Source organism: Zeugodacus cucurbitae, chromosome 2 (genome assembly GCF_028554725.1).
Source record: "Zeugodacus cucurbitae isolate PBARC_wt_2022May chromosome 2, idZeuCucr1.2, whole genome shotgun sequence".
In the NCBI taxonomy this organism is placed as follows: Eukaryota; Metazoa; Arthropoda; class Insecta; order Diptera; family Tephritidae; genus Zeugodacus; species Zeugodacus cucurbitae.
In genome coordinates this window covers 41,006,688-41,022,770 of record NC_071667.1, presented here as the reverse complement: position 1 = coordinate 41,022,770, position 16,083 = coordinate 41,006,688, and the positions used below count along the sequence as shown (strand labels likewise).

General features: G+C 32.2%; 1 protein-coding gene and 1 long non-coding RNA gene across 6 annotated transcripts in view; one reads left to right on the top strand and one right to left on the bottom strand.

Moving 5' to 3' along the window:
- Positions 1–16,083, top strand: part of LOC105220164 (MATH and LRR domain-containing protein PFE0570w) — a 68,280-nt gene that overhangs the window by 29,885 nt on the left and 22,312 nt on the right. For 4 of the 5 annotated variants that reach the window (XM_054233179.1, XM_054233175.1, XM_054233184.1 and 1 more), the window contains exons 4-6: positions 3,868–5,097; positions 5,584–5,802; positions 5,878–5,955. In XM_054233179.1, the coding sequence (XP_054089154.1) occupies positions 3,868–5,097; positions 5,584–5,802; positions 5,878–5,955 (1,527 nt within the window). The remainder of the gene's footprint in view (positions 1–3,867; positions 5,098–5,583; positions 5,803–5,877; positions 5,956–16,083) is intronic. The other variant, XM_054233186.1, reaches the window with a different exon arrangement.
- On the bottom strand, positions 12,216–14,368 carry LOC105220163 (uncharacterized). The gene is made up of 4 exons (XR_852286.3): positions 14,350–14,368; positions 12,975–13,015; positions 12,579–12,854; positions 12,216–12,502 (listed from the first exon to the last, which is right to left on the bottom strand). It is a non-coding gene; the product is annotated as an uncharacterized LOC105220163 (long non-coding RNA).

Below are 16,083 nucleotides of genomic sequence, written 5' to 3'. Positions count from 1 at the left end.
TACTAAATTTTATTTCCATAGCTTTATTTATGGCTTAGTTATGGCACTTTACGTGTTTTCGGTTTTCGCCATTTAGTGGGCGTGGCAGTGGTCCGATTTTGCTCATTTTCGAAAGCAACCTTCCTATATTGCCAAGAAATAAGTGTGCCAAGTTTCATCAAGATATCTTAATTTTTACTCAAGTTACAGCTTGCACAGACGGACGGTTACCATTATGTGAACCATTACTAAAAAAACTATAATACTCTCTTTAGCAACATTTGTTGCGAGAGTATAAAAAAAGTTCTTTATACTAGGCTTAATATTATCCTCGTGGAGAATGATTGGTTCAGGCAAATATGAATCAAACTGTGTTTTATGAGGCCGATTAATCGGTCGTACTCTAATGATTTATGCGATCCATAACTGTAATATCATATTTGTTCTTTGCTTCCATAGGATAGAGCGACTCTTTTAAAATTGTGCCCCGATAGTAAAATTTTCAATTTGATTTCTAAACGCTATTGCCAATTCAAAAGTTCGAGTTATTGAGATCTTCGAGTTATAGAAGTTCGAGTTACTGTATATAAACTACGGCGGGCCGAATTTTTTTTGCATAAAGCGAAAACTGCAGAAAATTCTAAACAGGACAACCCCTGTAGTTGGCAGTGTGACTTCCTCCACAAATGCTGCATTTTTTATTTAAATCCTCTTTCTTGAAGGTACATTTTGAAGTGGGATGTAAATCACCACATACCACACAAACACTGCGTAGAGTGCAATATGATTTGGTATGCCCATACTCTTGGCAGTTGGTACATTGTACCGGACCGTTTCTTTTGTGTGGTTCTTCTACGGTTACACTACGGTGCAGCAAATATTTTAAATTATATATTGGATGCACTTCGTTCTTTTTAAGCTGGTAAGAATTCGGCATCAATTCAATTCTAAACATGGGTTGTGGTACTTTATTTCTGTTAAAGATGTTTACGACAGTTTTAACTTCAAAGCCACATTCTTCAAGAGTTTCTTTGATTTCACCAGAGTCTACGGAAGACTCTATTCCTTTAATTACTACAGCTAGGCCCTTTGAGCTCTTCAACTGATAGGAATAATAATTTTTGTTTTTATCCGACAAAAACTTTACAACATCCATAAAACTCTTCTCAGTGTATGTCTGTATTTTCGTTTCATCTAAATTGCCTTTTTTAAAGGCACTATGTGGAAATTTTTTGTACCTACCATTTCGCTTAATTTAGCAACAAGAGTATTTGAGCTACGCTCGCGCAGATATATTGGGGGCGGTTTGGCATATGCGACTGTGGTGGTACCCATCGCTTTATCTTCAGAACCATTGCTTAGTACGGCAAATCTGTTGCCATTTAAAACATCAGGTTTATTCTTGATTGGCGTGCCGCCTTGAAATTTTTTAGGATTGACCGCTGATTTCACAGGACTTAATTTCCTTTTAATATTGACATAGCGGTCAATGCCAATCTGTACAGATGGACCTTTTTTGATTTGTACATTCTCACCTTGCGTTATGCTTTTCTTCGCTGTTTGCTCGCTTGCAAACACCTGCTTACTTGTTGGTGCGTTCATGTTTGTTGCTGGCCGTTGTTGACTGTCATTCTTTGCTGTTTTTGTTGTTTCTAAGCTCTGCTTCGGGTGCTGCTCAGTTGATCGCTGTGATGTCTCATCCTTCTCGCCTTTGCCTTGTTTGTTGGTAGGAGCTGGTTTTGCAGGCTCGAAAAAGCTAAATAATTCTCTGAATGCCTACTGCTTTGTTGGTGAGGCTGCGCAGCGCTCATGTTATTACTTATTTTTCTCACTTATAATTTGTTTTTTTTTTTTTATATTTGTTTATTGTTTGCACACTTTTATTTTTTGTGATTTTTTTTGTTTTGCTTGACACTTTCGGCGTTATTGACTAAGCTTGGCTTAATGCACTATTTAAATTGATTTGTTTATTGGGTATTTTCATGTTGTTTTAGAGAATTATCACGGAGCGCATCAAAAACACGTCCGTGTATGTTGAAAGCTATCTGTATAAATGGAACATATATTCCAAGTTTCATTAAGATATCTTAATTTTTACTTAAGTTATCGCTTGCACAGACAGACGGACAGACGAACGGACAGACATCCGGATTTCAAATCCACTCGTCATCCTGATCATTTATGTATATATAACCTCATATCTAACTCTTCTATTTCTTGGTGACACAAACAACCTTTATGTGAACAAAACTATAATACTCTGTGCAACAGGTTGCGAGAGTATAAAAATTGTTTGCTGAAAAAATTTTTGGAATTTGTAAACAAATGTTTTTCATAATATAATTTTATATAAAATAAGCATCGACTGTGAAACACAAATGACTACTACAGTCAATAACAATACTAAGCTAAGATTTTATTTGGGCACAACTTAAGTACGAACTGTGAAACCGGGCATAAATGTTTGAAAAACCATCTAGACAAGTTGGGTCATGGTAACATTCATTTTTCATTTATTCTTTGTTTCTACGGGCATAACTATTGACACATTTTGGTTGCTACGGGCGGGCGGAACGTTTTTCAGTGTTTGAACTATAAAGCGTTATGCAGCGCTCACAGCTTTTCTTTTCAAAGTTTTAGATCATTGAACTCAGACTCAGCACCACTATGGACATGGCATCAGGCTAGATCTTGGTACACGTGTTTCTTGCCCTCATAAGAAGGTTAAGTTCGAAGATAGGCGGAATAGACGCCCACAAAACGGCGAAAACCGAAAACGTATAAAGTGTCATAACTAAGCCATAAAAAAAGCTATTAAAGTAAAATTTGGTACAAACGATTGTTCTAGGAAGGGGCATATTTGGATGTAATATTTTTGGGAAATTGGGCGTGGCCCCGCCCCACTAAGTTTTTTGTATATATGTCGTAAACGACTAAAGCTATATTAACGAAATTTTCAGAGTCGTTTTTTCAGGCATTTCCTTATATAGTCCAAAAATGGAAAGAAATTGGATTATAACCACGCCCACCTCCCATACAAAGGTTATGTTGAAAACTACTAAAAATGTTTTAATTCAGTAAGGAAAACCAACAGAAACCTTAAATTTCATTATAGAGAAGGTACAGAGGAGCTGCACTCAAAATGGTATACAAAATTTTCCGCCCACTTATGGGTCAAAAACCATATCTCCGAAACTACTCGACCAATTTCAATGAAATTCGGTTTGTAATATTTCCCTTGCACCCCAATTATATGTTGTGAAAATAGTCCAAATCGGTTCACAACCACGCTTACTTCCTATATACCAGAACTTTGAACCGTTTACTTTACAATATGGACATGGCATCAGGAAATATAGGTAAGTCTCTCAGATATTTTAAAGAAATTCATAGGGAATATCTTTAATTTAATAATATGTCTCCGTGCCTAAAATACGGGTCATAACTTCACCTAACTTCCATATACCTAATATTAGGGTTTCCAACTTTCAATGTACTTTATACCATATATATGACGTATATGTGTGTCAAATTGTGTGTTATATTAATACAATTAAATAAATAAATTGCAAGAGTATAAAATGTTCGGTTAGACACGAACTTAGTCTTCCTTACTTAATTGTCCTAAATTAGTAAAAATATTATTTTGTACTTACAATAATTATCATCGCGTTTCTATATATGTTATATAATATATATATGTATAACCATATAACAGATCGTGATTTAGCCTTGAATACAATAAGTACAAGCATGTCATTCATAAGCAAATATGTATCTGCATTTTTTCATACTGAAATATTGAAGTTCTTATATAAACTAATAGTTCTGATAGCATAATATATTTAGTTTGCCTAACATCTTTATACGCTAACATTTTAACTTCAGCCGATTGTAGTACAACATCTAATAGAAATATTGATATACAAACCTCGTATGGACGTTGCTATCGAAGAAAAAATTTTGAAATTTGTAATGATAGAAATAAGTCAAAACCACAAAACAAGGATGATGCTCTTATAAGATACTATAATATTGAAAGGCCTGTGAATGAGCGTTTCGCAGAAATTCACTTAAAGTCTTTTAGAAGAGATATTACAATACCATGGTATCTCAATGACGTCTTCCTTGAAGAGATTTCGCATTACGAAGATAGTAATAATAAATGCATGAAGGATATAGAGACAATATCTGGAAGTTATCATATAAATAATACATTACTAATAAATGGAATAGTTGGAGATGAACGTGAAGAAATTGATTTTTCCGATAGTTTAGAAGAACGAAATTTTGAGAAAGACTCTTTAGAAATTAATTCACCGAAAGAGACCGATGTTGATGAGGACTCATTAGAAATCAGTTCAGTAATAGAAGACAAATCTTCGGAGAGACTGAAAAATATTGCAGAAGAAAGGATGGCTACATATTTTTATGGAGTTCATATCCCGTCCAAAAATATTGTTCAAACACAGCCACCTTATAAGAAGTCGACTGCTTTTATCATACCTTTTGAATCCGATGAACCTATTTATTTATGTAAGAACGGAAATTCTAACGATAATCTATCGAATATTTCTCATAATACGGGATGTCCCGAAGATCTATTAGAAAAGATAAAAGATTCCACTATGATTAAAAAAAATACAAATAATTCAACTGAAAAAACAGAAGCTTTTGATTTGTATTCAATTTTTAAACGTGTACCAACATTGCGTGATATTGTACGCTTATATTTATCTAAGACGAATAGAACTAGAATTCCTTGTAATTCAAATTCTACCGATAGAAAGCAAACCGAATTATTGGCATCTGAATATATGGATACAATTATAGAAGTAAATGAGGGAGATATTAAAGAGAACAATGAAAATAATCCCGAAAATTGCTTTTCATCTGAAAATGAAAGTGACTTATCTAGCAGCTGGGCTACATCAAAAGAATCAGAAGAACTAATTCCACGAGAAGAATTTGAGGATATCTTTGAATCATCTACAACCAACCTCAATAATTATGCCGCCACAAGCACAGAACATCAAGGTGGAATATATGAGATTTGCTCATCCGAAATATGTCTAACATATGGCGAATTCCCGTATTTGACAGATAAAGATAAATCAGGTGAAGTAAATAATATATCTGAAAATTACTCAACTCTGAAATAAGGAATGAAAGTATATCTGTAGTCTGTAATAATCGAATAAATAATAAAAAATAAAAACAAATAAATGTAGGGAAGCATGTAATAACATATCTAACAACAAGTTTCATATTAAAACGCAAAACTTATTTCTGATGAGAGATATAAGTGAAGACTATTTTCAAAGGGAAAGAAGTCGCCGATGTAATGCAGTTCAGAGATCATAACCATTTAAAGGCTGATCAAAGAAAAAACAAAAAAACAATGTTAATCAAAATAATTGCAAATTAAAAAAAAGTTCAAAAAACTCAGTAACAGTAAAATGATCTAAGTTAAGGGTAACCACTGTGGTTCAAAGGACTTATCGGCACAACTTGCATAGATATCTTAAAACCCCAAATTAAAAAAAAACTTTGCTTTGGAAATAGGACAAGCATTAAATAAAAATGCTTTCTGTTTTTATATAGGAAATAAAAAATTGTGTGATGGATCTTATACTGCAAAAGAAAATAAACTAAATTGGTTCGTGGGTACAGAACCAATTGAAACATCGGTGGAGCTATATAAAAATGATACACCTTTAGGTTTTACTGCTTTATCTACCAATCAGTCGATGATCAGTAGTTATAATGTAATAGTACCCACTTTAGAAGACTCTGTTAGTACTACTAATGTTACAGCTGCAGGTGAAGTATATAAAAACATAATATTAATTTTTGAAACTGAAATCATTATTAAACTTAATCAATTTTACTCCACAGTAACTCTTTCCATGGATGAGTCACAAAGAGAAGTTCATCAAGTTTCTAATCATGTTTTCACAGGATTGGATAATTCAGGTAAGAGATATTTATATTTTCATTCATTATTAAGTGTGCCAATATTCATAGTATAGTTTTAAAACAGCAATCAAATATGAGCTGCAATATTCTAAAATGTTTCATAGCTGAATTTGTGATAATCACAATCTCTATTTGAATATGTGGATATTCTTTATATTACACAATATTTTGAAAGATTTGACATCGTTTAAAAATTTAACTATAAAAGTTATCAAATCAATGAGTTCTTCGTTAGAATTAATCAGATTGTCCCGGTGCGACATTTTAGTCGAGACTTTAGGCTTTAGAAGATTAAAGAGAATGAATCAAAGGGATTAGGGTGTCGAGTGGAGTTAAAATCCGGATATCTGTCTATCCGTCGGTCTTTGCAAGCTGTAACTTGAGTAAAAACTTGAGATATCTTGATGAAACTTAGTATACGGGTTTCTTGGCACTATAAGAAATTTGCTTTCGTAGATTGGCGAAATCGTACTACTGCTACGACCACAAAATGGCGAAAAGATAAAATGCTATAAGTGTCATGTTGAAAACTGCTGAAAGTGTTTAATTCACTACAAACACCAGAGACCGAAAAATTTATGATACAAATAATATAAATATGTTCATATATACATTTATATATTGGAATTGTATATATGAGTGTAATATATAAATATCTCCTGTCATCAAACAAACAGTCAGCGCACTCGCGTCTTGGCTCCCACGTCATTGTTGACAGCCATAACTTTGAAGTAGTAGATAGTTTCGTATATCTGGGAACCAGCATCAACAACACGAACAATTTCAGCATCGAAATCCAGCGCAGAATCACTCTTGCCAACGGGTGCTACTTTGGACTGAGTAGGCAATTGAACAGTAAAGTCCTCTCTCGACAAACCAAAATCAAACTCTACAAGTCGCTTATCATTCCCGTCCTGCTTTATGGTGCAGTAGCTTGGACGATGTCAAACATCAGATGAGACGACACTAGAAGTTTTCGAGAGAAAATTTTGCGCAAGATTTATGGTCCTCAGAACATTGGCAACGGCTGTACGAGTTATACGACAACATTGACATAGTTCAGCGAATAAAAAGACAGCGGCTACGCTGGCTAGGTCATGTTGTCCGAATGGACGAAAACACTCCAGCCCTGAAAGTGTTCGATGCAGTACCCGCCGGAGGAAGCCGAGGAAGGGGAAGGCCTCCACTCCGTTGGAGGGGCCAGGTGGAGAGCAACCTGGTTACACTTGGGATCTCCAACTGGCGCCGAACTGCGAAGGAGAGAGAGAGAAGTGGCGCACTATCGTGGAATCGGCTATAAAAAAAAATGGAAATTGAGCGGGCTCCGTCCACTTACGGGTGAAAAACCATACCTCAGGAACTACTTGACCACCGAACTCGGTTCGCAACCTCTCTACTACCCTTGTCTTTCATCTCTATCGTTTAGATTGTAAACTATAAATTAAGCATTTCTTAAGATATCAGAACAAAACTTTGCCCAAATACTGCATTTATAGTGCACATCTAAAAATCGCCGAAATCGGACCAGTTTTTAAGGTCCCTGATATCGAACATGAAGACCTTATTACAAGTGACCAATATTTTACCAAAAATATCAGTAAATCTCTCAGATATTCATAGGAGATGTTTTCCAACCGTTGCAATGAGCAGAATCAGGTCAATACTTCTTCTAGTTCTCATATATCTGATATAAGGCTTTTCATACTTCCGATGGACTTTATATAGATATAAAGTGGCTCTTTATTCGGTCAATTCCAAATAAGAACTACATTACAGTTACATGAAAAGCTTACATACTAGATCTTACAAGCGAATGGAGGATGGAGTAGGAGAGAAATTAAGTGTAGAGTTAAGGATTCAGTGTTGTAAAGCATAGGAGTATGATAATAGGATGTATAAACGTAAGGAATATAGTAATAAGATGTGGTGAATATCTTGATACGTAACACCTCCACCCTCAAGAAATTTGCGTATCTGCAAATTCTTAATATAACAATTTTCAATTTATAATCGTATTTAACATTTCTAATAAATTTCTCTGAAATTAATTTATAATCGTGTTTAACATTTTAAATAGTTTTTTCATACATTTCTTAAATTAACTTCTAATCGTTTTTAACATTTGTGATTGGTTTTACATAAGATTCTTAAATAAGTTCTAATCATTTTTGACATTTTTAATTCATCTTTCAGTAATTTATGTTTTTAATGAATTTATAATTGTATTTGAAAATTTCAATTTCATTTTATTTCTTTGTACATTTTTCTTTTTTCATTCGTTTTGAAACTTGTATTTGCGCTTTAATTGTGTTTTATAATATTTTGTTCTTCTTTTATTTGAAGTATCTACCACATAGTTACCATTACGCTCATATTTATTTAATTGTTTGTATTTAGGTTTATTTTTTGCAATTTCTCTGTTAACTACTACATTATCCAACTGATTTGATTCATGGTGTCTTTTTAGATTAATCTGATTAATTTTTTTAATTGTTTCTTCTTCGAATTTTCTAGATAATTTTTGTATCGATTGTTTATCATAATTTTTAATTATAAAATCAATTGGTCTTATTTTTGTTGTTGAGTGTATTGTATTGTTATATGAAGTAAATATTTTTGAAGAGTTTGCCATTTATGTCTTCTGCATTATTGCTTTTAAATTTGAGTTTTCTGTTACAACGATATGTGATTGACACTTTTTGTGTACAACTTTTATAAAAAACTTTTCGTTTTGACCATAACTAAGATAGATTTGATTTTTGTAATAATTAACCAATTTTTCTGTAATAAAAATTTATGTTAAGTTATCTTCTTGTATACTGTGAACTGTCCCGTCTGTGGACCAAGTTTCTTCCTGTTCTTCACTAATATCGTTTTGGATATTTTCATTAATAAATACGATTGCGGTTTTGCAATTTTCACTTCTTGAATTCAAATATTTTGCAAATGTGCCATTAAGTGCACTGTCGGATAATTCGTTTTTACAACAAAATACCTGCAAATTTTCATTTTTGAAATATTTCTTTACTTCATATTATTCTTCTTCACAAAAACAAATCGGTAGTGTTGCATTTTCTGTAACAAGCTTCCGAGTTCTATAATTAACTATAGCGTTTAAGCTAAACAGTACATTGTTTCCCAATATACCGTCGAAGTAATACGATAGAATCGATAAATTGATTTTCTTTTCGAAATGTTTTAAAAAAAAGTATACGCTATATCGTACGTTTGTTGAGACATTCCCGTTTTAAAGTTTAATATTGAAAGTAGGTGATATTATTCTCCATTTTGGATTACAAAGTTTACGATTTATTATGCTACTCATTCATTCAGCACCAGTATCAACAATAAATTTTAGTTTTTCTCAATTTTGTATTTATGACTATATAGGGTAGTTTCCCTGATCTTCAAATTAAATTAAATTTTGATTGTTTTTATTCATGCCTATATCCATTGGCTCAAGTCCAGGTTCTCTATTATAAGAATTTGGTTGAAAATGGTTATGATCTTGTGTCTTATACATATGTCTGGTTGTTAATATTGTGAGTTTCTAAATTTCCACTCATTAGGAAAGATCTTCTTGCATTACCCGTAATTTTGTCTTTAATGTTGCCCATTAACAATACTTTATATTCAGCCGGAAATGGTTCTAAAATAGGCACCATTAAATCGATTCGTTCAATAAAATTAAGAAGAGCGCCTCTATTACCTTCATAATATGGAAGAGAATTTAAATTATTTGAAATAAGCTTTAATTTGTTATTTATGTGTAATTCCTCCATGTTTATAAAATTTTTCTTTTAGTAAATTGTTATGAATTAATCAGAAAATATAGGTATGTACGTAGCAATTGAATTGTTAATAGAACATAGTATTAATACTAATAAAGATTACAATATTTTTAAATTATTAATTATTTTAATAGGTAATACCAATCTTAGAAATAAATAGATGTATACTAATCCTTTTCTGTGGGTGTATTACTGCTGCCGTTTTTCTAAAGTTTTCCTTTCTTTCGTTGCGTTACTTGCTAGCACTAATCGTTTTCGTTGTGTGTATTCCTGCTGCTCTCTTGTCTTAGCTATTTCTTGGCGTCACCTGCTTGCTTTGTCGCTCATATTACCGTTTTGATATTTTTGCTTCTTTATTTCCAGCGTTGGTTGTTGTTTGTAGATTTGTTTCTCCTTTTTTCTTTAGTATTGATTGATTGGTTGGTTATTTTACGTTGTTGTATTTTTTTTCTCTTTTTCTTGAGAATTTTTTTTCAGTTATAATTTAGCGTTATGTACATTTTTGCATGTACAGTGTACAGTTTTACATTATGTTCTGTTTTCTATTTCTGTTCAAGTCTAACTTCTTTGTTATGTACAGTGGTACAGTTTCGCACTTTTTAGTTTATAATTTTTACTCTTTTACGGTATATGTTCTTTTTCTATCTTCACTTATTATTTTACTTTTCTGTACAGTCACCTCGGCTTTAATTTAGTTTTCACATTAACACTAATTGTCATATATGTTTTTTGAGTGTCACTTATGTTTTGTACAGTCACATCGATTTTAGTATAGTTAGTTTTTTATTTTAAATGAACACAATTTTTCGAATATGTTTTTAATTATGATTTTTCCTGTTTTTTACAGTCACATCATTTTTAATCCAGTATTTTATTTGAAATGAACACTGGCCATACCACTTATAATTTTGTATTAGTTTTTTGTTTGATTTTTAATTTACAACATCACTACTTTTTTTCGTATGTTTTCTTTGATTTCCACTAATTATTTCTTTTTATTTGGTACAGTCATATTATTTTTTATTGAATTTTGATTCAAAATTAGCCATATCTTTCGTAAACGTTTTTTAATTACCACTTTTTTTTACAACGATTTATAACAATTTTTTCCGTATATTTTGGTTTTTCAATTTTCATTTATGATTTTTCACTTGTACAGTCTTATCAGTTTATAAGTTTTAGTAGATTCTTATTTTCTTTCCGAATATGTTTCTTTTCTCACACAAATTGTTTTTCTTTTAATTTTCAATTTAAATTTGCAATTTTCGAACTTTATTTGAATTTTTTGTATTTTTGCTTTTTGTTGGCATTGGCACTTTTATTTTTTCGAATTATGTTTGTAATTTCCACTTTTAAAAATTTATGTTCCGTTTTTTCTTTATCGAATTAATTAAAAAAAAATCATAATTGTCAAAATTTACTTTTGATTTCGCGAGACGAGACGTTTACCGACTTTTATTAAAAAAAAAAGTTTATCAAAATTTACTTTTGATGTGCTAATTTTCCATTAGCAAGCGCTTCAAAATTTACTTTTGAATTCGCAAGACGAGACGTTTACCGACTTCGTTAAAAAAAAAAAAATGATTATCAAAATTTTCTTTTGATTTGCTAATTTTCCATTAGCAAGCGCTTCAAAATTTTCTTTTGAAGCCACGAGGCAGGACGTTTACCGACCGCATCCTACCGACTGCGCCAGATATAAAGTGGCTCTTTATTCGGTCAACTCCAAATAAGAACTACATTACAGTTACATGAAAAGCTTACATATAAGATCTTACAAGCGAATGGAGGATGGAGTAGGAGAGAAATTAAGTGTAGAGTTAAGGATTCAGTGTTGTAAAGCGTAGGAGTATGATAATAGGATGTATAAACGTAAGGAATATAGTAATAAGATGTGGTGAATATCTTGATACGTAACAATATAATATTGGATATAATGTCACACGAGTTTACGCAAACCTTTATTGACGGAATTTCCATCTACGAATAACTGCAAAATCGATAAATTTCTTAAGTGGAATGTTACTGTTGATGAAAAGTGGTTCGGCAACGAAAACATCTGGCAGAGAATCATTTATTTTGAGCTACCCCCTACGTCCAAACACAATTTCAACTTGCACTATCAACAATGGGACCGTCTGAAGGAAGCAGTAGCCCAGAAGCGGTCCGCCAATAGGAGAAGAGTTGTGTTCCATTTTGCATAAGTGATCCCGTTCTACGATAACGCTTATATTTGCCCTTATTGGTCAAGCTTTGACAACTAACAGTCTGTTAATGGCAACATTTGTTTTCATATTACCTCTGCTAAAACATATGTTAGCACATATGTTACTCAGAACAAATGTATTTTTTACCATACGGGTCATTATTTGTGTTAGCAGTGTGTTACCCGTAACATAACATCTTTTTCCGCTAACAGATAAAAAAATATTTTCTTTTATTTTTTTGTATTTATTTACTTTATAATACAAATTCAAATACTTATGTAGATAGATACACATATATATCGCATAAACTTAAACAGGTTAAGCTTATTATAAAATTGTTACAATTATAACTAATCATTTAATTTTTAGTAAACTAAACTATACAATTTATATTCTAATTTAACAATTCAAATATAATCTTATTCTATTTTTAACCTAAATATACATATGTAAGTCCATTGCTAACATAGACACGCTTATGTTTTCGCATAGAGGCATTGTTTAACCAGGATTGGCGACAGGATGCCCAACAAATGCTTCAGAGGTCTGTGAAATAATGCATATAGGAAAAACGAAATGTGCTTTAAGTTTTTACTGCTTTTTCAATATTTTATATACATACTTATCATTGGATTTAATGCCGAAAATAAAGTTGTAACTATTGCAAGCATTTTGCAAATCAATGTTGTCAAAGCACATTTGTCACAACAGATTTAATTGCCGAATGTACATATATAAAACTTGACCTTAAGCTTCCAAGCCAACAATCCAATAGACCGCATAAATGTTCCAATCATTTTTATAGTTTACCAAGTGGTGAGCTGATTATAGCGCCGATATGTTGCATTTTGGTTGAATATAATTGTTGTACCACCTAGTCTGTTGCCAATGGAATATTCTGTAAATAATTTCAAATAGACGTCCTAATATACATATACGTACAATTGTTCTTAAATACACTAAATATTGCACTCTTTATTGTATTCAGAACAAGATTCATATTAAATATGTTACTAACCTGAATATATTAATGGGGTTCGCTCCTCAATATTAGTTTGCCTGCAATTATATTAATTGTAGTTATAACAAGTAAGGAAGGGCTAAGTTCGCGTGCAACCGAACATTTTATACTCTCGCAATTTATTGCTATATTTTTATCAAGATAACACACAATTTGATCCATATATTCGGTATAAAGTTCAATAGAAAAACGAAAAGAAAGAAATTTCATATATTAACCGATTTATAAGCTATTAAGCCCATCGTATTTTTGAAAATCCTATAATTAGCTATATGAGAGCTAAGGGAAGTTATGACCTGATTTTAACCATTTCTGATACAGAGACACACTATTAGAAGAACAAGATTTCCTCTGAATTAAATTAAGATATCTGAGAGATTTACCGATATTTTCGGTGTAAAATTACCATAAGGCACTAAGTTCTTCAAATTCGTTATCCGGGGCCTTAAAAAGTTATAATCCGATTTCGACAATTTTTTCACAAGTGATGCCACAGATCATATACAGTATTTATGTAAATTTTTATTTCGCTATCTTCATTGGTTCCTTATGTATATCTTATAAAGTGAAGGAATAAGATGGAGTTCAAAATTGAGTTACATGGGAAGTTGCCGTGGTTGTGAACCGATTTCATCCATTTTCCACACGTGTCATCAATATTATATACCGAATTTCATTCGAATCGGTCGAGTAGTTCCAGAGATATGGTTTTTGACCCATAAGCTTCTCCCTTCTATTTGTTATGTAAAATTGAGTGTTTCTGACGTGTTTCGTTAGTGAGTTAACGCACTTTTAGTAATTTTCAACCTAACCTTTGTATGGGAGGTGGACATGGTGTATTAAGAAGTGGTTAAAAAAAACGACTGCAGAAAGTTTGGTTTATATAGCTCTATTGGTTTGCGAAATATGTACAAAAAACCTATTTGGGGGCGAGGCCACGCCTACTTCCACAAAAAAATTACATCCAAATATGCCCCTTCATAGTGCGATCCCATGTTCCAAATTTTATTTTCATAGCTTAATTTATGGCTTAGTTATGGCACTTTATGTGTTTTCGGTTTTCGCCATTTTGTGGGCGTGGCAGTGGTCCGATTCCGCCCATCTTTCATTAAGATATCTCAATTTTTACTCAAGTTACAGCTATCACGGACGGACAGACGGACAGACAGACATCCGGATTTGAACTTTACTCGTCACCCTGATCACTTTGGTATATATAACTTTGGTATGTATAACCTTATATCTAACTCGTTTAATTTTAGGACTTACAAACAACCGTTATGTGGACAAAACTATAATACTCTCTTAGCAACTTTTGTTGCGAGAGTATAAAAATATTACAAATACAAAACAAATCTACGTATCTACTTACATTTTAAACTGTTTCCTTCGTAGTTATTCTATAAATAGAAAAAATAAGTTAATTTTTATAATAAATAAGTAAGGAAAAGCTAAGTTCGGGTGCGACCGAATATTTTATACTCTCGCAATTTATTGATATAGTTTTTTTTTTAAATAAATAAATACAATTGACCCATATATTCGACATAAAGTACAATGAAGTAAAAAAATCTGAGTGCAGCTTCTTTCTGCTCTTTCTTCTGTAAAATTTTGAGTTTCTGACGTTTGTATGGTAGGTGGGCGTGGTTATTATCCGATTGTATCAATTTTTATGGTGTGTGATGGTGTACGTAAGGAAAACTATTAAACAAAACTGGGCATATTTTACATAATTCAGAACATTCTAACTATACTAAATACAAAAATAATGAAATTTTTTATACTAGACTACTTATTGCGAGGAATGAATGATTAAGTCAAATATAGATCAAAATGTGTTTCATAAGGTGAACCTAAAAAACATGAATTCATATTTTAAACATAACTTAAATCAAAAAGAAAAACCAAATAATTGACATTCGAAACATGCCTATGCTGAATTATAATAAATATTCTCGAAATATTCTCAATTAATTATATTTACTCAATATTAATGCGATTACCCGGACAAACTTGTCTCACAATTTTATTAAGTAAACTCACAATTTTAACCAATAAATCAACGATTTCACGCGTTTTCAGCACCACGACTATGATTTCATTAAAATGACCATTTCGAAGATACGAGAGCACTAATTTTGCAAAGTTTTATTGTGATATCTCTATATACGAGGGCTGCTATATATATTTCTGGCCTAGGCAACACTAAGTGTTGCCAGGTGCAATCTGACATTTCCATTGGAAAGTTTGACATTTTTTAGTATAACATCACTCAGAACGTTTTGTCAGTTAATCGTGAATTGTTTTATTTACAGGGAATTAAAAAATTCATCTAGGCCAAAAAATGGAATTAACTCGTGAACATTTTCGTGCGATCATTTTTCACAACTTTCCACGTGGATTATCGCGACAAGAGTGCATCGCTGAAAAACTGGTACAACGAATTCAATCGTGGCCGACACTCGCTCAAAGACAAATTCCGTGAAGGTCGTCCAAAAACTGCCGTTGTGCCAGAAAACATCGATGCCATACGTGAACTGATAATGCAAGACCGTCATGTAACATACCTTCAGATAGAGGCATGCCTATGCATTTCTCCCACCAGCATACATTCGATATTGCATGAACACCTGGCCGTAAACACGGTTTGTTCTCGTTTGATTTGACAATCGCTTAAAAAAACGCTCAAAAAAGTGCTTCGAAAATTGGTTTGAGCGCATGCAAAAGTGTATAAATCTTGATGGAGAATATTTTGAAAAACAATAAAACCATTTTCGTTGATAAATATTCCAATTTTCATTATTAGGCCAGAAATATATATAGCAGCCCTCGTACATTTGATTTCTATACACTAACAGCCGTTTTCACGAAACAAATTTAAGTGAAAAATAACAAATTTCAGTTTCACCATTTGATTTAATTTTTATTTAAACGGTCACGCTTTGCCATTTAAATATTATTTAAATAGTGTCATATGTAACCATGGTTACGCTTTTCTATCAGCTGAATTCCCATTTGATTACCATTTTGACAAAGAAATACAATTTATTTGTTTACATAAATCAGCTGGTATTCTTACTAACATCCCTGCCTTTTAATTTTTTGG